At 45.2% G+C, this 25,326-nt stretch overlaps 1 protein-coding gene across 1 annotated transcript in view; it reads left to right on the top strand.

The window, feature by feature from the left end:
• LOC147737255 (uncharacterized) overlaps positions 1-24,810 on the top strand; it is a 78,424-nt gene extending 53,614 nt beyond the window's left edge. Inside the window, exon 2 of the mRNA XM_086921758.1 lies at positions 15,296-24,810. Coding sequence (XP_086777884.1) covers positions 15,713-18,199 — 2,487 coding nt within the window. The 5' untranslated portion in view covers positions 15,296-15,712 and the 3' untranslated portion in view covers positions 18,200-24,810. The remainder of the gene's footprint in view (positions 1-15,295) is intronic.
• Positions 24,811-25,326: the final 516 nt, after the last annotated feature.

Below are 25,326 nucleotides of genomic sequence, written 5' to 3'. Positions count from 1 at the left end.
TCAAATGGAACGGCAGATCATTCCAGGCCTTAGATGCGCAGGCGATGAAACTCCTAGCTCCCCCAACAGTTTTTTTTAAAATATAGGAACTAGGACTTGTCTTGCTCCTGTGGACCGAAGAGTCCTTCCTGGAACATACCATTTGAATCTTTGCCTCAGATGGTCAGGCCTATTCCATTGAGGGCTTTAAATGCCGTACAGAGGGCCTTAAAGCTTACCCTTTGTTCCACAGGGAGCCAGTGTAGTTATATTAGTTCTTTTTTGACAATATTTAGGTGTCCCTGTCAACAACCTGGCCCGCCGCGTTTTGCACGCTCTGAAGCCTGTTAATGTGCTGTTTTTGGGCGTTCAGACAGACGCTGTTGCAATAATCCAGACGTGCCATAACAAGTGCCGTGGCCACCGTCCTGAGACTTTCTTTTGGAAGATAAAGCTTTATTTTTCTTATGATTCTGAGTGTCAGAAAACAAGCTGACACCACCGTGCTTATTTGGTCACTAAACGTAAGTTTGTTATGCACTAACACCCACAGATTTGTTGCTTTTCCAGTGCAATCAGGGCAAATACCAAAATCTTCTGGTCACCAGTCTGGTGACCATAGCTGTGGGTTATTCCTGAATATCATGACCTCTGTTTTGCTTGAATTGTGTTTCAAGCAGTTGGTCGACATCCACCCTGAGATGGCTTTCATACAATTGTGAACATGTGCCCCAGTTTCCTTTTTATCCCCATCTCTAAGAGATAACACAATTTGAGTGTCGTCCGCATAGGAGGTGAGTTGGAAGCCAAAGGATCTTATTAAACATGCCAGAGTTATCATGTACATATTAAAAAGTGTTGCGCTTAACGGTGAGCCCTGAGGCACCCCACAAGGGAGGGAACCCGGCTTTGACATGTTGTTGTCGTCCAGATCAACTGTTTGTGTTCTTTCAGATAGAAAGGACTGCAGGAGGTTCCAAGCAGCACCCTGTACCCCTGCTTCACACAGCCAGTCCATCAGAGCTTCATGATGGACCGTGTCAAAGGCCGCTGACAAATCTAGCATCATCAGTATTGCCTTGCCTCCACAGTCCAAGGCCTCCCTCACTTCCTCTGTAGATTTAATTCAAGCCAGCTCCGTGCTGTGTTTGCCTCTAAACCAGTACTGAGACTGGTCGAGTAGATTATTGGTTCGAAGAAATAAATCGAGCTGGGTATTCATAGCTTTTTCAGCATTTTTTGCAAGAAGCGGAAGCCATGAAATTGGCCTATAACTACTTGGGACCTTAGGAACCAGAGTCGTTTTTTAGGTTTTGCCTAGCCAATGCGTACGAAGTACGCATGCGCTAGCAAAATCTTATGTTTTCCTCTGTGGGGTCGGGTATCCGCCCCCTCCTCCCATTGGCTAGCTCCATAAATGGAGGCTAGCCATTGGGAGACGGCTCTGTCCGTCAATCCCGGACCAGATTCGGGGGCGTTCCCGAGATTTTTTTCTCTCTCCACCCACTTCTGATCGTCAATGCGGCGGTGGGTGTGTGTTATTTTTTTGTTTTCGAGTCGGCCTGTTTTCTTCTTTTTCCAAGTGTTTGTTGTTGGAGTTGGCTGCAAGATTTGAGTTCCCACGAAGCGTTCAGGTAAGGAGCATTTTCTTTATAAATATGTTTTCACTTTGTATGTTTACGTATGTTTGTTTTGATCCCGTCCCTGACCCTCCCCTCCCGCTGTCCGTTCCTGCCCCCCCTCCCGCTCTCTGTTCCTTTCCCGCCCCCCCTCCCGCTGTCCGTGTGCTCGTGGTGCTTGTTTGTCAGAGCTAGCAGCGAGGATGCTAACTCATAACCAGCACTATATATTAACTGCAGCTTCTCTTGTAAAGATTAGCAGTTTCTGTTCTGACCTACTATGCGAAAAACAAGCCCGGCTTGCTGCTTGTTGTGACGGCGCAAGCCGTGTTTACATCGACGCTCATACTTACGGGGATGCGCCGAAGCAGCTGCGCCGGGAAGCCAGAGGAAAGAAAATTGTGCGCGTCTGGGGAGGGTTTATATAGCACCAGTTTCCGGCGGCTCAGGGCGTTCCCAAATATAGCCTGAGTAAAGCCCTCTGCAAAACCCAAAGGGCGCTGGCGCCCTGCACCCTGCAGGGATGGAGGATGGGGTGGGGGGGCAAAACCCAAAGGGTACTGGTGCCCTGCACCCGGCAAGGGAGGGGGGGGCAAAACCCAAAGGGCGCTGACGCCCTGTACCCGGCAGGGATGGAGGATGGGGGGGGCCCAAAGGGCGCTGGCCCCCTGCACCCGGCAAGGAGGGCGCGCATTCTGACCTCGTGCAGAGCAAGACCCCCTCAAACAGCAGCACAAAACCTTCGACCCGCCCGCGGTCCCGAGACGTCGCCCATAATGAGAATACATGATGCTCTGAGATTGACACGTATATTGGCGGGTCACTGCTCCTGTACACGATCAGATGTCAGACAGAAAGGAAACCCCTGATATCGAGAACAGAGTCGCGTGGTGGATGGACGGATATGGAAACATAAGGAACTCAGCAAATACAAATGGACCCGGGTGCCATATAGGCACTATATTGCATAACTAATGTGCAAAGTGAATTGTATACTTTTTAAGATGCGGTAAAGAACCAGCGATCGCCTTGTGTGCGCAGGTAGCCCAAACCCTAAGCAGGCATAAATAAGGCTTTTCTGTAGAAGTTGAATTCACGCATGGATAAAATGTGTCTAAAAATATGTGAACTTCTAAACAACATGAATGTGTCCTAACTCAACATGTGCTCATGTAAAGCGCTCTAACCCCTTCGGGTCTCGTTGGCGCTATATACAACTTTTTTTTTAAAAGCTTTAATGTGTACTGCCTAGCAGTGGCATCGGGAGCGGGGGGGGCCCTCCGGCGGACGGGTGGCAGCATACTCTTCACGCCCTTATTAACTCCACCGTGTGGGAGAAGCTCCGTAGCTCACTATTTTACCGAGGTGTTTATTCAAAAGTGCCTCTTTGTGTTCACGAGTGGCACTGCTAGGTTGAAGCATTACATATTAATTAAAAGCCCCACTCTCTTCTTCTTTGGGCCACAGGGATAACGTGAGAACTTGTGGGGCAGAGAAGGGGGAGAGTGCCTATGATAGATAAGGCTCTTTGGTCCGGTTATAGTCTAAGTCTGCTAGACAGAAATTTTACTGATGGGTTTATTTAATATACAGCCCAGCCAGGGATCTTCTTTTAATTATTTAGAACTAATACAGCCGAAGCTGAGGATCGAACTCTGCTCTCCACCTCCAAGGTCGGCAGCTTTATGTGTTACGCCACCTCTCCTCGCTTCACTTTGTTTCCATTGCGTGACCTTTAAGTGCCCCTGGGGCACAAGCAGGGGCCTACTAGAGTGCTTCTCTTCGGAATGCACTGTGCGGTCCCCCGGGGTATACACTATGCGTCATGTTTTCTGTTCCGATTGGTCATGCCTTTCCACAGTTTGTGGGTGGCCACAAAGCCTAGCAACCGTAAAGACAATATCACTACATCCCATCTAATTTAGTTAACTTCAAATTATCAATTTCTCAGTTCTCGAAATAAGGTATTCAAGCCAAGCCGGCTGTTGCGTGAAGAAAGTTAGGCAGATGCTCTTAAATATACTATACACAGAAGATTCGTTTTAAGGTTCCTCTCAATATGCAAAAAAAAGAACTAAGAATCGATCATGTATCTATAGAGCTATCCTGTATATTTGTTTCTGCATTTCAATAGTAGGAATGAGTGTATAAGAGAATCGGGTTGCCTTTCACCTGATTCACTTGTGCCAAAGTAAATAGTGGCCAAATCTGTTGGCAGGGTAGACAGTAAGGCTGGAGGTTGGGACACCCAGTTACCACTTGTTGGCTGACCTTTGATGCAGGGTGAGTACAATAGAAAGTCCTGGACAATGAATGTAATAATTATGTGGAGCGCTGTCTCGTGCACTGTGAGGCTATTGGCAAGGCTTAAGCAGGAGCAAGTTGAACCCACTATTTCAAAAGAAGGAGTTTGTGCAGGTTTTTTTTTTTTAAACGGGTCATTTTTAAGGACCAAGGCTTGTTTTTCATCCTCGGACTTCATCTAGAGTAGGAGAGACCGGAAGGAGAGGAAGAAAGGAGGAAGAGAAAAAATAGGGAAATTGTGATAAATGAGAAAGCATGGACGGAAAAGAAACTGCGAAGTGAGATGAAGAGACAGGCAGTGTGGCTTGCTGGAAGAAAGGTGTGAGGTGGAATCCAGTTTAGACAGCCTTGGTATTTTCTAACATGGCATTTGTAAGTGCCAGTGGCGGGCTCTTAAAAATTCTTTAGGCCCCTGCACTTATTTATAAATTCAACCCTAAATGGAGTACATTACTGTGTGCCACTTTTACTGTGTGTACATGTGTTGTGTTTGCATAGCGCAAACATTCCCAAAAGACAGCAGAGCAGTGTACAGGCTCAAAGGAAGAGAGCAGCAGTGAAAGGTGGGTGTGAATGCCCTCATTCTGTTTCGAACAGTAGTCACATAACTACCAAGAGGCCCTGTGTGTTGTGGCCCCACACGCTTTCTGTTGGCTAGGTGAGTGTCTTTGACAGGCGTACCTTTTGTGTTTTTTTTTTTTTTTTTTTTGGTCGAAGCCTACATCTTTTGGACCTTCGGAAAGCGGCCATGAGAATGCATTTCACCCATTGCTTGCCAGTGGCTTTGTACCTCACATTTTCTTGCTTTTATTTGGACTGTTCAGCTTGAGTTTGTCCCTTCCATTGCCCAGTCAAGTCAAGTATTACACCGTCTCCTCCCTCGGGACTCGCTCCTCTCTCCGAACTTTGCCTCGCAATGCAGGAACATCGCTGCCAGCAGCAGCAGTGCCGACCGGTGGGGCCGCATCCCAGGCTGAGCTTTGCGGGGAACCCGAGGAGTGGCAAGGGGTCAGCGGTGCCACCGGCAGGTCCTGGCTCTGCAGTCATGCAGCTCCCAGGATGCAGGACTTCTGCTCATACTCTCATCCCGTCACTCACTCTTCCCTTTCACCACTCTCCTTCTCTCACTGCCTCTATCTTCTGCTCATACTCTCATCCCGTCACTCACTCTTCCCTTTCACCACACTCTCCTTCTCTCACTGCCTCTCTCTCTTCTGCTCTTACTCTCATCCCGTCACTCACTCTTCCCTTTCACCACACTCTCCTTCTCTCACCGCCTCTCTCCCTTCTGCTCATACTCTCATCCCGTCACTCACTCTTCCCTTTCACCACACTCTCCTTCTCTCACCGCCTCTCTCTCCTGCTCTTACTCTCATCCCGTCACTCACTCTTCCCTTTCACCACACTCTCCTTCTCTCACTGCCTCTCTTTCTTCTGCTCATTCTCTCATCCCGTCACTCACTCTTCCCTTTCACCACACTCTCCTTCTCTCACTGCCTCTATCTTCTGCTCATACTCTCATCCCGTCACTCACTCTTCCCTTTCACCACACTCTCCTTCTCTCACTCCCTCTCTCTCTTCTGCTCTTACTCTCATCCCGTCACTCACTCTTCCCTTTCACCACACTCTCCTTCTCTCACCGCCTCTCTCTCTTCTGCTCATACTCTCATCCCGTCACTCACTCTTCCCTTTCACCACACTCTCCTTCTCTCACTGCCTCTATCTTCTGCTCATACTCTCATCCCGTCACTCACTCTTCCCTTTCATCACACTCTCCTTCTCTCACTGCCTCTCTCTCTTCTGCTCTTACTCTCATCCCGTCACTCACTATTCCCTTTTACCACACTCTCCTTCTCTCACTGCCTCTTTCTTCTGCTCATTCTCTCATCCCGTCACTCACTCTTCCCTTTCACCACACTCTCCTTCTCTCACTGCCTCTCTCTCTTCTGCTCTTACTCTCATCCCGTCACTCACTCTTCCCTTTCACCACACTCTCCTTCTCTCACCGCCTCCCTCTCTTCTGCTCATACTCTCATCCCGTCACTCATTCTTCCCTTTCACCACACTCTCCTTCTCTCACCGCCTCTCTCTCTTCTGCTCTTACTCTCATCCCGTCACTCACTCTTCCCTTTTACCACACTCTCCTTCTCTCACTGCCTCTCTTTCTTCTGCTCATTCTCTCATCCCGTCACTCACTCTCCCTTCAACACACTGCTAACTCTCTCCAATGCACCACTCTCTCTCACCCTAATTTGTTTTTCCTTCTTGGCTCTATCTCTATTCATTATCCCTCCCCGACTCCTCCTGATTCTATAGAGCACTTTTCAAAAATTTTTGTAACCATCGTCCATTTGCGTGAGATTACGCTATTGGCATTGTAAATGACAATGGCATTAATTTATCTGTTTTCAAAACCAACGCATAAATAAAAAAATTGTCATTGACAACGCCAATCGCTCTAACTTTGTCAAAGGCAAAACCATTGCATTGTAAATGCTTGTTTTAATAGAGGGAGGATAGAGGCCTTCTTCCAGTCCCTGGGAAATATGCCGGTGGTGAATATGGTGTTGAGCAAAGGGGTAAGAGCTTACCCTTTGACTTCCGGAATTAATTTCAATACAAACGCCGGACATGGGTCCATGGAAGACCCTGATCGAATAGAGTTCAAAAGTTTGATTGACTCTGATGTTTCTAGCAATGAGAATTTATCTAAAACTGGTGTAGGGTTGGGTCTATTAGGTTCTATTTTAGGTGGCTGCACTCTTTCACCTTTTTGGGCTAAAGTGAATGTAGAAAAAATACATTCCACCTTTTGTTGGAAAAAAGTAGAAATTTTTTCGCACAATTCAGGACTACTTAAGCTCTTAGGGGCTGGTGCGGCAAGTTTAGTAATCGTTTTAAAGAGTTCTTTGAGATTGGACTTAGCTTGAGAAATTTGTTCTGTAAAAACTTATTTTTTGTTTCCAGCAATAGTTCCTTATAGATTCTGAGACTCTGCTTATACATTTATATATCCTTACTTTTATACCCTTTCCTCCATGCCCATTTAATATTTTACAGGCTGTTTCAGGTTTTTTAAAATCCTCTGAGTACCAGGGGTCTGAGGGTTGGGCCCGTGTAAGGGTTCAATGTTTCACCGGAACTAATTTATTGCATGCCGCGTCTATCCAATCTGTATAGGCTGACGTAGCCTCGTCCCCCCAGAGGGGAGCGGGAGCAAGGTTCTCTTCAGTGCCCCTTCTAATTCTAAACAATCTGCATTTTTCCAGGCTCTTTTTGTAATCTTCCTTATGGGTTCAGGTCTGGGTTGAAGGCCGTTTGACTCTTTCAGTTCAAATAAAATGGCACTGTGATTGGACCATGCCAATGGGAGTACCACAGTGCAGGTCAGATTTGGATTATTAGAAACTGTCAGCATTTTACAGGACTGTATTTCATTTGGATAGCTCATTGGGTTAATACACCTCCTGCAAAGAGTCTGTCGGCATATTAAAGGACTGTATTTTATATCGATAGTTCAGTGGGTTAATGCGCCTCCTGCAGAGAGTCTGCCAGCATATCACAGGACTGTATTTTATATCTATAGTTCAGTGGGTTAAATGCACCTCCTGCAGAGAGTCTGCCAGCATATTACAGGGCTGTATTTTATATGGATAGTTCGGTGGGATGATGTGCCTCCTGCAGAGAGTCTGCCAGCACATTACAGAGCTGTATTTTATATGAATAGTTCGGTGGGATGATGCGCCTCCTGCAGAGTCTGCCAGCATATTACAGAGCTGTATTTTATATGGATAGCTCAGTGGGTTAATGCGCCTCCTGCAAAGAGTCTGTCAGCATACTACAGGACTGTATTTTATATGGATAGCTCAGTGGGTTGATGCGCCTCCTGCAGATATTCTGCCAGCATATTACAGGACTGCATTTTATATGGATAGCTCAGTTGGTTAATGCACCCCCTGCTGAGTCTGCTAGCATATTTCAGGACTCTATTTATTTTATATGGATAGCTCAGTGGGTTAATGCGCATCCTGCAGAGAGTCTGCCAGCATATTACAGGACTATATTTTAAATGGATAGCTCTGTGGGTTAATGCGTCTCCTGCAGAGAGTCTCCGAGCATTGTTCAGGACTCTATTTTACATGGATAGCTCATTGGGTTAATGCGCCTCCTGCAGAGAGTCTGCCAGCATATTGCAGGACTGCATTTTATATGGATAGCTCAGTTGGTGTATGCGCCTCCTGCTGAGAGTCTGCCAGCATATTACAGGACTCTATTTTATATGGCTAGCTCAGTGGGTTAATGCACCTCCTGCAGAGAGTCTGCCACCATATATTACAGGGCTGTATTTTATATGAATAGTTCAGTGGGTTAATGCGCCTCCTGCAGCGAGCCTGCCAGCATATTACAGGACTGTATTTTATATGGATAGCTCAGTGGGTTAATGCGCCTCCTGCAGAGAGTCTGCCAGCATATTACAGGACTGCATTTTATATGGCTAGCTCAGTGGGTTAATGCACCTCCTGCAGAGAGTCTGCCACCACATATTACAGGGCTGTATTTTATATGAATAGTTCAGTGGGTTAATGCGCCTCCTGCAGAGAGCCTGCCAGCATATTACAGGACTGTATTTTATATGGAACGCTCAGTGGGTTAATGCTACTCCTGCAGAGAGTCTGCCGGCATATTACAGGACTGTATTTAATATGGATAGCTTAGTGCTTTAATGCGCCTCCTGCAGACAGTCTGCCGGCATATTACAGGACTGTATTTTAGATGGTTAGCCCAGTGGGTTAATGTGCCTCCTGCAGACAGCCTGTCAGCATCTTTCCAATGCATTTTAATGCTGGTGTCCGCATCACTGCTTTAAAATGCATTCGACACACATACATAGCTCCCAGATACGATAGAGAGCACATACAATGCTTAAAAAACAGCATTGTGTACCGTAGATAATCTATGCACTGCGCTCTGCAGGGCCTGCGAGACATCAATCCTGCTTGCGATGGCCTTGGAGGACTCGTTATAGTTACCGTCCACGGATATATGGTTTCTTTTCCTGCTGCTTCCTCGGTCAGGTGCCCTCCCCCAGCCTCCCTGAAACAGACATGGGCATGGGAGGGGCTGCTAAATGAGGAAAGTCACTGAATAAGTGTGCTTGCTGTACACACTTAAAATATTCAAATATAGTTTGTGGTGCTGCGGCCTTCCAGCGTAAGACACTCTAGGAGGAAAACGGACTGACTCTGCGCCCACTCGAAAAAAACATAGAAATGCTGCATTCCATTGCTGCATTCCATTTCTGCATTCCATTTCTGCATTCCATTGCTGCATTCCATTGCTGCAGTCCATTGCTGCTCTCCATTACTGCAGCCCATTGCTTCTCTCCATTACTGCAGTCCATTGCTGCAGTCCATTGCTGCACTCCCTTACGTCATTCGTCCATTGCTTCAGTCGTCCATTGCTGCAGGCCATTGCTGCAGTCGTCCATTGCTTCACTCCATTGCTGCAGGCCATTGCTGCACTCCATTGCTGCACTCCATTGCTGCACTCCATTGCTGCAGTCATCCATTGCTGCAGGCATCCATTGCTGCAGTCGTCTATTCCCGAAGTCCATTGCTGCACTCCCTTACGTCAGTCGTCCATTGCTTCAGTCGTCCATTGCTGCAGTCCATTGCTGTAGTCGTCCATTGCTGCAGTCGTCCATTGCTGCAGTCATCCATTGCTGCAGTCGTCCATTGCTTCACTCCATTGCTGCAGTCCATTGCTGCAGTCCATTGCTGCACTCCCTTACGTCAGTCGTCCATTGCTTCAGTCGTCCATTGCTTCAGTCGTCCATTGCTTAAGTCGTCCATTGCTTAAGTCGTCCATTGCTTAAGTCGTCCATTGCTTAAGTCGTCCATTGCTTCAGTCGTCCATTGCTTCAGTCGTCCATTGCTGCAGTCCATTGCTGCAGTCCATTGCTGCAGTCCATTGCTGCAGTCCATTGCTGCAGTCCATTGCTGCAGTCGTCCATTGCTGCAGTCGTCCATTGCTGCAGTCGTCCATTGCTTTACTCCATTGCTGCAGTCCATTGCTGCTCTCCATTACTGCAGTCCATTGCTGCAGTCCATTGCTGCACTCCCTAGTCGTCCATTGCTGCAGTCTTCTATTCCTGCAGTCCATTGCTGCAGTCCATTGCTGCAGTCATCCATTGCTGCAGTCATCCATTGCTGCAGTCATCCATTGCTGCAGTCATCCATTGCTGCAGTCATCCATTGCTGCAGTCATCCATTGCTGCAGTCGTCTATTCCTGCAGTCCATTGCTGAAGTCCATTGCTGCACTCCCTTACGTCAGTCGTCCATTGCTTCAGTCGTCCATTGCTGCAGTCCATTGCTTCACTCCATTGCTGCAGTCCATTGCTGCACTCCCTTACGTCAGTCGTCCATTGCTTCAGTCGTCCATTGCTGCAGTCGTCTATTCCTGCAGTCCATTGCTGCAGTCCATTGCTTCACTCCATTGCTTCACTCCATTGTTTCACTCCATTGCTGCAGTCCACTGCTGCTCTCCATTACTGCAGTCCATTGCTGCAGTCCGTTGCTGCACTCCCTTACGTCAGTCGTCCATTGCTGCAGTCATCCATTGCTTCAGTCGTCCATTGCTTCAGTCGTCCATTGCTTCAGTCGTCCATTGCTTCAGTCGTCCATTGCTTCAGTCGTCTATTCCTGCAGTCCATTGCTGCAGTCATCCATTGCTGCAGTCATCCATTGCTGCAGTCATCCATTGCTGCAGTCATCCATTGCTGCAGTCATCCATTGCTGCAGCCGTCCATTGCCGCAGTCCGATACTGAAGTCCCTTGCTGCAGTCCCTTGCTGCAGTCCATTGCTGCAGTCGTCCATTGCTGCAGTCGTGCATTGCTGCAGTCGTGCATTGCTGCAGTCCACTGCTATACTCCACTGCTGCAGTCCATTGCTGCAGTCCATTGCTATACTCCACTGCTGCAGTCCATTGCTGCAGTCCATTGTGGCAGTCCATTGCTTCAGTCGTCCATTGCTGCCTTCCTTTGCAGTAGCCCATTGCTGCAGTCCATTGCTGCAGTCGTCCTTTGCTGCGGTCCATTGCTGCGGTCCATTGCTGCAGTTGTCCATTTCTGCAGTCCATTGCTGCAGTCGTCCATTGCTTCAGTCCATTGCTTCAGTCCATTGCTGAGGTCCATTGCTGCAGTCGTCCATTGCTGCAGTCGTCCATTGCTTCAGTCCATTGCGGAGGTCCATTGCTGAGGTCCATTGCTGAGGTCCATTGCTGCGGTCCATTGCTGCGGTCCATTGCTGCGGTCCATTGCTGCAGTTGTCCATTGCTGCGGTCCATTGCTGCGGTCCATTGCTGCGGTCCATTGCTGCGGTCCATTGCTGCGGTCCATTGCTGCGGTCCATTGCTGCGGTCCATTGCTGCGGTCCATTGCTGCAGTCCATTGCTGCAGTCCATTGCTGCACTCCATTGCTGCAGTCGTCCATTGCTGCAGTCCATTGCTGCGATCGTCCATTGCTGCAGTCGTCCATTGCTGCACTCTATTGCTGCACTCTATTGCTGCACTCTATTGCTGCACTCTATTGCTGCACTCTATTGCTGCACTCTATTGCTGCACTCTATTGCTGCACTCTATTGCTGCACTCTATTGCTGCACTCTATTGCTGCACTCTATTGCTGCACTCTATTGCTGCACTCTATTGCTGCCTTCCTTTGCTGTAGCCCATTGCTGCAGTCCATTGCTGCAGTTGTCCATTGCTGCAGTCTTTCATTGCTTCACTCCATTGCTGCACTCCATTTTTGCAGTCCATTTCTGCAGTCCCTTTCTGCAGTCCATTGCTGCGGTCCATTGCTGCAGTTGTCCATTGCTGCAGTCCATTGCTGCAGTCGTCCATTGCTGCAGTCCTTTCCTGCAGTCCATTGCTGCGGCCACAGCTGCCATGTGGCTTAATCGCGTGAATCCGATCGCTATCACATTTGCGGCGCTTGTGCACTCAACTCCCGGGCTTCTTTTCACGCACTTGAGGTGCCCACTTCTTTTACGCGTCTTTTCACTTTCAGCCCGGCCGCCCTTCAACTCCACCTCCCTCCCTCACCGCAAGATCGTGTGTATTTTCACTTTCAGCCCGCCCTCGCTTCAACTCCCTCCCCCTCCCTCACCGCTAAGCGCGTCTTTGACCATGTTAACTTGTTATCTGAGTTATTCGAATTCCTCTCCAATCGGGTAAAGGCCATATGAATACATCGCAATAATGAATATTTCTTTCATGTTGTTCCAAACAAAATGCAGCTTTTAAAAAGCGCCTGCACAGCCTGAGAAACAGCGCTCGGCGCTACAAAAGAGCAACGTCTGATATGTTTCTACTCACGAGGCTTTGAAATACATGCAGTGGAACGTCTAGCCTATATGTTGCCATAGTAGCCAGCGGCTGCTTTTCATATTGGCTTTGCCTTTCACAGACTAGAGTTTGGGATTTTATTAAAAGGTCTGACGGTCTGTTATCAGGTGACATCCATTGCGGCTGCTGGAAAACATCCCTCGGTACGTGGTCACATTTCAGCACATACTGTCCTCTGAATGAGTTTGACATTTTTAAGGGCCACTTTAAATCTATTGTCGTTTTTTTTCTTCATTTTGGCACACATGTATGCCTACAATCAATATTCAATGTTCCTTCCTGCCACTGGAATGTGAGAATTTCAAATACTTCATCATTCTTTATCTTTGTTCCATTCTTGAGATAAATTGGTGCTAACTGTGAGCCCAGGCATCGCTTGTAAAATCAGCAACCTTCGTAGTGTCAGGCTCTGCCTACACATTCAACCACCGCTGCAAACAAGCATTAGCATAGCCAATATGTCTCACTTTTGGGACCTTATAAGTATTTAGTTATGCAGCACAGTATCCTTGGTGCAAAAACAGAAACTGTTTCACTGCTAAACACTTATAAGGTCCCAAAAGCGAGACCTATTGGTTGTGTCAATGCTTGTTTATTAACCTAATTGTAGCAGGTAGACGTATAGTGTGCACTCTGTCAACATGTGGACAGGCTACTCTATGCGTTCCTTCTGGTCTAAATGCTGTTATGTTTGGCTTGGTGTACATTGGGAAACCTGGCACGCAGCTGATGCCTTGGGCAATATTTTATTAAAAATCAAGTATTAAAAGAACTGGGGTGGGGATACCTTGTTGGAGATTGAGTGTCTGCTGTGGTGCATTCCTGCAGCGTCACTCAGATCTATGTTACTACATGTGCCCAGGGTCTGCAAATTATTTGCTACTAGAGGTCTGCAGCACTGATTGTGCTACCCACCTATGCAGCCTGAAACCATGTCTCAGGCCTTCCACTGCAGTGCCTGTGTGTGTGCAGTTTACTGCCACATCAACTTTACATTTAAAACTACTTGCCAAGCCTTCAAATCTCCTTTCTTTACATATTAGTCGCCCCTAAGGATGGCCCTTGGTAAACCACCACGAGAGTGCTATGTAAGTAAAAGTTGGAACATATACTCTGTGTTTTACATGTCCTGGTAGTGACAAACAGCTAAATTCAGTTTTCACTGCTGTAATGCCGACTTTCATTGGCTAGAACTGGGAATTCCTTAGAATACCTATAAGCTGTAATTCCTGATTGGAAAGGAGTAGCCGTTTCATGTTTCATATTTCATATCTTTGGAATAGTAATGATAAATCCTCTTTACTGGTAAAGACTGATTTAACATTCCTATTTTAAAAATGCTACTTTTAGAAAGTGGACGTTTCTATGCTTGTACTGCTCTTTGTGCCTTATACCCTGTCTCTAATACACGTCTGGGCTAGGTGACCGACCCCTTTGTGCATTCCGTCTACACAGCCACAGACAGTGCAGGGGTTGGGTGTGATTTAGCACCCATCTGCATCCATCTGTATTCTGATGGGTCTTCCTGGGAAGATGGGAGGAAGGGGCCCACCCTTACACATCACAGGGTAGTGAACTGGCCCATACAAATTACTGATAACTCCCTTTGGTAGTCTGGAGTGAGTGCTGGGATTGAAAGAGATACTGGTGCACTTCAAAACCACTCTTTGGAGTTTCCCTCAGATCATTGGCACATTTGGACGTAAGTGCTAAGTCTCTGGCCCTGTCAACTCCGTCACTTCTGGATCTACACAGAACCGCTGTCAGAAGAACTGGGGTGCTGCAGAAAAGACTCAATTGGATTGTTTTTGACAAAGAATTGCTTTTCTGTGTGTTGCCCTGTGGAGTGCAGCTCTCTGACTCCTGGAAGGAGAGCTAGACTCTGTCTTCACTCCAAAGTGTGCTCCAAGGGCTTTTTAGCTTGCCTCCTGTTTCTCAAGTGTCAGAGACACAAAGGACTTCCTGCAGTTCTGCTGATGCTGCTGGACTCTCCCTTCCTATCCGTGTCTGAGGTGCCCCCTCCAAGTTCTGGACCTCAGAAGTGGTTTCTACAGCTGAGTCTCTGCCAAATCTGATGTGACGCAGCACGAAGCCCTGCAAAGTTTCTTCCGCTAGATGGCACAAGGCCTCCCCACGCACACTGCACCCCAAGCTCCAAGGTACTGTGTTCAGTGGGCCCAAATGGGTCCCTGCAGTCTTTCTGCGCTCCATTGTAGTCGGCCTGCACTTTGAATTTGCACCGGTCCCTCTTGACCAATCTGAAATAACCTTTTTTAGTGTTACCTGCTTTCAATTGTTTTATTACCTTTTTTTTCTTCAACATTCAATATCGCAGCTTCTACTTGATTGATTTTTATCGTTTTGGACTTGTTTTACTCAGATACATGTTCTCTATATTTCTAAACTGAGTCTTTTTGTGAGGTATTCACTGTGTTGTTGCATGAGTTATTGCACAAACCCTTTAAACATTGCCTTTTAAGCATGCCTGCTCTGTGCCCAGCTACCAGGGGGTGAGCGCAGAATAATTTGCAATTGTTTTGTGACTTACCCTGACTAGGATTGCTGGCCCTACTTGGACATGGTGCATACCTCTGCCAACCAGAGACCTGTTTTCTAACCGGTTCCATCTTGCATTATTCGTTAGGCCGTTTGATAATAGGAACCGTTCCCTGGATAAGAAGGGCGGCATCTTGTTGCTGTGGATTTAACATTGTAGTGTCTCTTGGGAGAAGATCTCACTCACTGAACAAGCAACAGTCTCTGGTCTCTTGGTTACTCCTTGAGTCCACACTCCTCAATAGAAGGGGATCACAAAAAGATCGTATGCCCTTACTCTGCCTATTGCATCTTTACATTGAAAGTGGAATCTAGGATTTCTTCAACGCACTTGTCTATATGAACACTTAAATGCATCATTAAATGCCAATGAGTTTTTCTGATGGGTTTTGCATTTAAGCTTAATGATTGTTTCTTTTTCTTAATCTAACAGGTGAAATAAATGCAGTAATGAACGTCAAAAGTAAAGCTATTAAACATCACTGGTGTGGGGAGTGATGTAAAAACAGTGTGCCTCAAAAACTCTTCCCTTGAAGGCTAATGCCTCGCCGAAGTCTTTTTCTACAGCAGAAAACCCAAGATGCCCAATGAGGTCTGTACTTGGCTCTTAGATATCAGCTGATAGACATTGGAGACACAACACACTGACATACTGAAGCAAGTCTAAGGTGCTGATTACGAAGGAAGAGAGAACCTGGTATCAGAAAGAACACACATGAGAAAAACCATATGAATTTCTAGAATGTGACAAAACATTTATTAGGCCAAAAAACAGCAAGTGCGACATAAGAAACTTCATACTGGAGAAAAACCAGATAGATGGACTGACTGTGAAAACGTGTTCTTTGCAATGAAAGACCCAGTGCAGCATCAGCGTGTCCACGTAGAGGAGAAACCATATAAATGTACAGAATGTAATAAATTGTTCAGATGGAAGGCGAGTCTAAAGCGGCATCAAATGATCCACACTGGGGAGAAACTGTATGAATGTACAGAATGTGACAAAGCATTTATAACAAATGAAAAGCTAACACAACATCAGAAAATCCACACTGGGGAGAAACCGTACCAATGTACAGAATGTGACGTGGCATTCATTAGAAAGTCACATCTAATGAAACATCATAAAATCCACACTGGGGAGAAACCATATCAATGTACAGAATGTGACAAAGCATTTATAACAAATGGAGAGCTAAAACATCAGAAAATCCACACTGGGGAGAAACCACATCAATGTACAGAATGTGACAAAGCATTTATAACAAATGGACAGTTAACACAACATCAGAAAACCCACACTGGGGAGAAACTGTATGCATGTACAGAATGTGACAAGGCATTTATAACAAATGGAGAGATAAAACGACATCAGAAAATCCACACTGGGGAGAAACCACATCAATGTACAGAATGTGACAAAGCATTTATAACAAATGGAGAGCTAAAACGACATCAGAAAATCCACACTGGGGAGAAACCATACCAATGTACAGAATGTTGCCTGACATACATTAGAATGTCGCATCTAATAAAACATCAGAAAGTCCACACTGGAGAGAAACCATATCAATGTACAGAATGTGACAAGGAATTTATAACAAATAAACATCTAAAACGACATCAGAAAATCCACACTGGGGAGAAACCATACCAATGTTCAGAATGTGACAAGGCATTTATAAGAAATAGAGCTCTAAAGCTACATCAGAAAATCCACACTGGGGAGAAACTGTATGCATGTACAGAATGTGACAAGGCATTTATGACAAATGAAGACCTAAAACGACATCAGAAAATCCACACTGGGGAAAAACCATATAAATGTACAGAATGTGACAAGGCATACAGTAGAAAACACCTTTTACTGGAACATCAGAAAACCCACACTGGAGAGAAACCCTATCAATGTACAGAATGTGGCAAATCATTTATAAGAAATGTACAGCTGAAGCAACATCAGAAAATCCACACTGGGGAGAAACCACATCAATGTACAGAATGTGACAAGGCATACAGTAGAAAACACCTTTTACTGGAACATCAGAAAACCCACACTGGAGAGAAACCCTATCAATGTACAGAATGTGGCAAATCATTTATAAGAAATGTACAGCTGAAGCAACATCAGACAATCCACACTGGGGAAAAACCATATAAATGTACAGAATGTGACAAGGCATACAGTAGAAAACACCTTTTACTGGAACATCAGAAAACCCACACTGGAGAGAAACCCTATCAATGTACAGAATGTGGCAAATCATTTATAAGAAATGTACAGCTGAAGCAACATCAGAAAATCCACACTGGGGAGAAACCACATCAATGTACAGAATGTGACAAAGCATTTATAACAAATGGAGAGCTAAAACGACATCAAAAACTCCACACTGGAGAGAGACCATATCAATGTACAGAATGTTGCCTGACATACACTAGAAAGTCGCATCTAATAAAACATCAGAAAGTCCACACTGGAGAGAAACCATATCAATGTACAGAATGTGACAAGGCATTTATAAGAAATAGAGCTCTAAAGCTACATCAGAAAATCCACACTGGGGAGAAACTGTATGCATGTACAGAATGTGACAAGGCATTTATGACAAATGAAGACCTAAAACGACAACAGAAAATCCACACTGGGGAGAAACCATATAAATGTACAGAATGTGACAAGGCATACAGTAGAAAATACCATTTACTGGAACATCAGAAAACCCACACTGGAGCGAAACCATATCAATGTACAGAATGTGACAAAGCATTTAAAACAAATGGAGGGCTGAAGGGACATCAAAAACTCCACACTGGAGAGAGACCATATCAATGTACCGAATGTGACAAAGCATTTATAACAAATGGAGAGCTGAAGCGACATGAAAAAGTCCACACTGGAGAGAGACCATATCAATGTACCGAATGTGACAAAGCATTCATTAGAAAGTCACACCTAATGGAACATCAGAGAGTCCACACTGGGGAGAAACCATATCAATGTACAGAATGTGACAAAGCATTTACAACAAATGGAGAGCTGAAGGGACATCAAAAAGTCCACACTGGAGAGAGACCATATCAATGTACCGAATGTGACAAAGCATTTATAACAAATGGAGGGCTGAAGCGACATGAAAAAGTCCACACTGGAGAGAGACCATATCAATGTACCGAATGTGACAAAGCATTTATAACAAATGGAGAGCTGAAGCGACATCAAAATGTCCACTCTGGGGAGAAACTGTATGAACGTACAGAATGTGGCAAGGCATTTATAAAATACAAACAGCTAAAGCAACATCAAATGGTCCACACTGGGGGAGAATCCGTATGAATGCACTGAATGTGGTAAGGCATTTATAACAAATGGAAAGCTGAAGCGACATTAGACAATCCACATTGGGGAGAAACCATTCAACTGCACTGAATGTGAGAAGGCATTTATTAGAAAGTCACTTGTTATGCAACATCAGATAATCTACACAGGGGAGAAACCCTATGAATGTACATAATAGTACATCAGAAATTCCACACTGGTTAGAAACGATATGGCTGTACTGAATGCGATTTAGCAGTTATTACAAAGCAAAGTTAAAAAATACACCAGAAAGTTTCCACATGAGAGAAACTATATCATTGTACAAAATGTGACAAAGAACTTATACCAAATGGAAAGAGACCATTCAACCTCACTGAATGTGACAAGCTATTCATTATAAAGGGAGATTTAAAACAATATCAAGTCCACTGTGGGGAGAAACCACATGAATTTACAGAATGTGACAAGGCATTCATCACAAAGCAAAATTTAATACAAAATCAAGAAGTTCACACAAGAGAGAAAATGTATGTATTGAATACCACAAAGCATTCATAACAAATGGACAACTGAAGCGATGTCTGAAAATCTACATGGCAAAAAAATCCTATGTATTTAGAGTGTAATAAAGTCTTCCAAGGAAGAATAAGCTAACATCAACAAATCCACACTAGGGAGAAACACTATTAATAAATATAACGTGGCATGGGATTGATTACAAAACAAAATGTAATATATCAGAATGTTCACACAGGACAGAAACTCTATAAATGTATTGAATGTGACCATTGATTCATAAATGGAAAGCTAACGCAGCATCAAAAGTCCACCCTGAAGACTGCACTGATTGTAGCAAGGCATTTGTTAGCAAGGGAGAGCTAAACAACATCAAAGTCCCCACTGGGAAAAATCTATATTAATGTGCGCACTCAAATCAATCAATCGGTATTTATTAAGCACGGCAAATCATCTGTGAGATTCTCAAGCCGCAGGGGAGGAGTTGCTGTCCGGAGGGGCTGATCAGTTGAACAGCCAGATCTTGAGTTCTTTCCAGATTCACTAATGAGTCGGATCTCCAGTGCAGGGGAAGTTCATTCCAGGTCTTTACAGCCAGGTGGGAGAAAGAGCAGCCTCCGTGCCTGGTTTGACACTGGGAACGTGAGCAAGCAAGAGGGAGGTGGAATGCAGGTGTCTGGCGGGCTGGTTAAAGAATAAACTTTGGCTGATGTAGGACGATCCTTCGTTGTGGAGTGCCTTACAAGCATGGGTCGGTATCTTGCCTCTTTTCTAGACTGGGAGCCAGTTGAGTTTACTGAGGTGGGGAGTGATGTGGGTCTGCTTCAGGAGGTTGAGGATTAGTATTGCTGCTGAGTTCTGTATTGTCTGCAGTTGTCTCTGGAGGTTAGTGTTGATTCCTACATACAGAGTTTTTAGGTAGCCAAGCCAGTTAGTCACCAGGGCTTGGGTGATCATTTGTCTGGTGCTGATGGGGAGCTGCAAGATCTAAAGATCTTACAGCACATGTGCATTGTGAGTCATGGCATGGTCTGTAAGGGAGGGGACTGCTGACCACCATGCGTCGCTCCACGGAGATGCCTGGTAACTGAAGATGAGGACTTCCGTCTTGTCTGTGTTCAGTTTTAGGCAGTTGTGCTTCATCCAGTCGGTGATGTTGGCCGGGCACCTATGTAAGTTGTCTCTGGAGTTGGTGAGGTGGGTGTAGAAGATGACTTTCAGTCTGTGTGATCTAATAATGTTGGCTGGGGGTATCATGTTAGTGTAGAAGAAGGTGGGGATAATTGAGGATCCTTGTGGGGTACCACAGATGATGTCCTTGGGCTCAGGAGTAGGGCAGGAGTCTGATTTTCAGAGTTTTTCTGGTGAGGTAGGAGGCGATCCATTTCAGGGCATTTCCTTGGATTCCGATGTGGTGGAGCTTGTCGATCAGGATCTGGTGGGAGACCATGTCAAAGGCAGCCGAGAGGTCGAGGAGGATGGGGCTGTATTTTGACTGAGGTCCAGGTGGGCTTTGATATCATCTGTGGCTGCTATCAGGGCAGTCTCTGTGCTTTGATTGGCATGGAAGCCTGAATGGGAGGAGTCCAGGAGGTTGTTGTGCTCCAGGTGTCTGGTCAGCGTACTCTTGATTGTCCTCTCAAAGACTATGGCCAGGAACGAGAGCAGGGGTATCAGTCAGGAGTTCTTCAGCTGCTCTAGGTCTGCTGAATGTTTTTTAGGAGGGGTTTCACTTCTACATGTTACCACTCTTCTGCAGAGGGGGCCAAGGCGATCGATCTGTTATGTGGGTTTGTGAGCTCTAATCTGATCACCTTGCTCCTGAGGTTAAAGATATGGTGGGGCATGGATCAGCGGGTACCCCAGAGTGCATTGTGTTCATTATAGAGGTGGTGTCTTGTGCAATGAGGGTATCCCAGGAAGTGGCCCGAGGTCAGAGTTAGTGTCAGTGGGTGTGAGGAGGGCGAGGCTGTCACTTGCAGAGAGCTGAGGTTCAAAGTCCCTGTAGATGACCGCGATCTTCTAATGAAAGTAGTCAGCAAGTGTGTAGCACAGATCCTAGGAGGGAGTTATGATATTCTCTGTGGCTGCAGGGTTGCTGAATTCCATGATGGTGAAGTGCTCATTGCTGTGGATTGATCTGATCTTTATCCAGCATGTGAGCGCTCTCTTCTTTGAGGAGGTGGTAGTGGTTGATCGATGTCCTGAAGGTGGTGTAGTGCACTGGATCCTTATTGGTACGCTATCTTCTTTCTAGCCAACAACAGTTTCATTTAGAGGTCTGAAGTTCCAGGGTAAAGAGGTTGACACTCTTTGCCGATTCTCTGATCTTGGTCGGGGTGGCATAGTCGGTGATCCAGTCTGTGAAGTTCCTGAGGGCCTGTTTAAGGTCTAGAGCTGTGTCCAGACAGTTGGCATGGCGAGTGTTTCAGTTCTCATCTGAGAACGTTTTCCAGTTGCGCTGGGTTGTTTGGCTTTGGTTGCCGTAGTATTGTGCCCTGTGATGGTGAAGTGGACAATGGAGTTGGTCGGTCCAGGTGAGTTCTGTGACATGGTGGTACTTGATTGGTTCGCTGGAGATGAGGATGGAGTCAAGCGTGTGCCCAACGATGTGTGTTGGGTCGATGACGAGTTGGATGAGGCTGATGTTGCTCATGCTTTCTATTAGGTTGGCAGTGCTGACGTCGCTTAGGTCTTCCTTGTGGAAGCTGAGATCTGCTATGAATATGTAGTGTTCAGAGGCAATGGCGAGCTAGGTGATGAAGTAACGGATGGCTTTGCAGATCTCTGGACGAGTTCCTGGAGAATGTGACAAAGTGTTTTTAATGAAGTATCTGTATGAATGTACAGAAAGTGACAAGGCATTTATTAGAAAGGCACCTCACAGCCAATGTATCATGGGAAAGCCCACCCTGGGGAGAAACCATATAAAGGGCCACGGGTATGCCTAGACGTGGGTCCCGGGCTCACTGTACACTGGATTCAAGATGACTGATGAGGGGTGATACCCTAAACCGGTCCCAGTATGCTTGTTTCTGGTCCAGGGAGGACCTGCCTTGAAAGTTCAAGCTGGACTGTACCCATGAGGAGCAGGGCCAATGATTTGAATATGGTTAAGTCTTAACTGGCTTGGCATGGTGAGCAAAAGAACAATGGATTTAACCCAGATCACTTGACTGGGGGTGAATGTTTGAATTATTCCGAATTCCGTCCATAATTTGTGTGTCTTTTGGTTATGTATATAAGCACAAGACAAATTTTAAACCATCAACACAAGACAAGAGACCTTGTATCAATTTTATCAACTCTATGCCCGCATACGTAGATTGATGTGGTCTACAATGTCACTTATGGGTGTGGTGACGAGATAACACATCCAGTGATGTGTCCTGTTTACAAAGCTGACTCATTGTCACTAAGCAGCATGACCAAGCCCTTTTCCTGTTCCAGAGTCTACTATAATAAACTGTCATGACAAATTCAACAGTGCTGTACCACACTCCTCTCCAACTGGACTCCCACCAAATAACATAAAAAAACATAAAACTACTGAACTGTACGGACCCATCTGGTGACCAAAGAAACGCAGCGGGGAGAATACGAAGTTAAATCCTCAGTCCTTGAATGGATAGTAGGAGCAATTGATAGGTCAGTGTGTCACCATCTTGAAGACATCGATACTTGGATAGAGGCTATAAAAAAACTGGTCGCTTCGCTTTGCTTGTTTATGAAAGGTTAACTGTTAATTCCACAGTGATCAAGGCTTCAATCGAGCAGGATTTATAAAGCCCGGCTAATCGCCCAATAGGTTATCCAGGCGCTTGCAGGTCCTGTAGGCTTATTCGAACACCCAGGTCTTGAGGGTTGTTGGATGTGGCCCTTTTTGCAGGGTTATCCCCAAACATTTTGCTTCCACCTCCTATTTTTTTCATGATCTGTTGTTCTTGGTTTTAGGACTCTGGGCACTTTACCACTGCTAATCCGTGCATAAGTGCATATGCTCTCTGTGTAAATTGTTAATATGATTGGATCTCCCTGATTGGCAGGTTTGGATTTACTGGTCAGTACCTAGTAAAATGCACTGGGTGTGCCGGTGCTGGTAAATCAAATACTACTAGTGCAGCACTGATTCTGCCACCCACATGAGTAGCCCTAAAAAGATGTCTCAGGCCTGCCACTGCAATGCCTGTGCGCAGTCTGCTAAGTGCCATGTCGCCGTGGCAAGTGCACACACTTGCCAGGCCCTAACCTTCCCTTTTCTTACATATAGGACACTCTTATGGTTGGCTCAAGGTACCCCCCGGGCAAGGTGTAGTGTATGTGAAAGGTAGGACATGTACTGATGTGTGTAACATGTCCTGATAGTGAAATACTGCCAATTTCGTTTTTCACTATTGAAAGGCTAGCTTGCCCCATAGGACAGAATGAGGAATGCTTTGTAACATTCTTAAGCATATCTTCCCATAGGGATAAGATGGAAAAATAAAATTTAGGCTCTCTGAACTCAGAATTTATTAACACATATTTTACTAAAGATGGTTTTTAAATTGCGCGTTTGCAAATGCCACTTTTAGAAAGTATTTAGAAAGAAAGAAGATCCCCTAGGTGCTACTTTAGAATGCTGCTATTTATTTAAGCAGACTTAGTGTCTTGACCATACTGTTCATAGCCAAATTTGACTTTTATCACATACATTTTTTATGTACTTAAATGCTTTTTTCAAGTACATATGTCTGAGCGCAACACAATCCGTTTACATCCAATATTTTTAAACAATTAACAGTTGAAGAATAGACATGAATTCTTCAAGCTACAACAATAATGTTACTAAAATTAAATAACATGTAATAATTACACCAACATAATCAGCTACAACAAGCAATCCTGAAGCCTGCTACTTAACGCCTTAGTTAGGACTGCTGTCACAAGGGCAGTTTTTCTGTGGGGCTAAATCTTTAGGTGAAGGCGTCCTCAGAAAACTAGTTAGACATGGACTAGTGAATGTCCCTTTGTGAATGAAAAGGAAAAGTTGTTATGTTTCCAATCCCATTGTTATGTCGCTGGATTTTCGTCAGGGCTGGGCACGGTGTAACCTGTTGGTTTAATAGAATGGACAAATAAATATGGGCTCTTTCTCGCTATTGAGACTATTAACTATTGTAGTGGGTGAAGTACCTTTATCAGTAAAGAGACTCAGTCAGGTTTCTCAAGAACTTTAAGGCTGGGCCTGTAGTGGAAAAAACGGGAAGAGACACGGACATCTTGTCTCAGTATTGATTGATATTCGGCCATTAAATATATATTGCTCCAGTAAAACTAAAAAGTGTAGAAACTTACGTTGATTTGGGTTGTTTGTAGATAGTTGGCCTCGAGTCTTTTCAGCAGTCTAACTTTGGAGTGAGTTAGACAGAAACACCACAGTGTTTTAGTTCAACAAAGTGTCGTGGAGATGACCCGTACATTTATATAGTGTTAAGTTAGCATGAGCTTATTAGAAGTTTAAACACCATTTTTCCTTGCCTGCTCTGCTTTGCACATGACATACTCTGCGCTGGTGTTTAGAGAAACGATAGATGCTTTGCTTCACATGAGAATAACTTGTTTTGCTGCATTTCTAGCCTGCTTCGATAGTTTAGTCTGCACAGTATGCGCTGACACCGTCAAGGTTATCTTAGACACTGAGGTTGTTGTTCTAACTGATCAGCGCACGTTCTATCCATCACATGTATGCAGCTGTGGCCACCTCTGAGGTTCGGCACGTTTAATAATGCACTGGGTGGGCATGAATAGACACACTTGGAGAACATTTGTGTGCTGAGAGCTTGAGGAGAATATGATGTGATCCACTCCTGCTGATTACCAGAGGTATGGGGCCACCCATGTAAACCTGTGAGACCTTAATTAGTTATAAAATAACTTGCTATCTAGGGAGGGCGAAATATAGGTATATGTATAACCTGTTTCCCTTTAGCATTATAACATGCTTTCTCCCTTTGTATTTTATGGAGCAGTAACAATGCTGACAACCTGCTTTTTATAATACGTTTACTTATACTAGCAAAGATGCTGCTCATTAGAACACGTTGTTAGAAATAAACATTTCAAACTTATTTGTGTCTCATTTACTCCTTGTTTTGGACTGATATGATAGTATAATGAAAGAGTGTTCTTGCTTCCACCTTACCTGAGGAATCCTAAGTTTCATGTTCTGGGTTGACTAATCATTGGGGTTTTCACTATAGGACGAAGAACCGATGAGTCACTGATGCTAGTCTGGTAGGGGATGTTAGGTACTAAGGTGAGTTTGGTGTACCCTAATTCACTGAGGTCCTAGGTCTCTATGCACAGTTCTGTATAGGAACGGAATCCCTGCAACATGGCGCCCAACGTTTGGTCGTATATACGAGGCGCTTGAGTAGTGCTACTATCAGTCCTTTTTTCTTCTTCTTTTTTTTTAAAAACATTTATTGCCAATGTCACAACTCACACAGCTTTTGTAGCCTACAACCCGCAGGCCGGCAGCATGACATATCCAAGCATTTAGGTGCGTTAACACAGCCATATTTCCGACAACCAGTGCAGTCCGGTGGCGAATCTGAGGTGTTACCATACTGTATCTTCTGCCT

The sequence above is a fragment of the Lissotriton vulgaris genome, chromosome 1_1, assembly GCF_964263255.1.
Source record: "Lissotriton vulgaris chromosome 1_1, aLisVul1.2, whole genome shotgun sequence".
In the NCBI taxonomy this organism is placed as follows: Eukaryota; Metazoa; Chordata; class Amphibia; order Caudata; family Salamandridae; genus Lissotriton; species Lissotriton vulgaris.
Note: the sequence above shows the minus strand (reverse complement) of the source record. Positions and strands in the feature narration are given on the sequence as shown.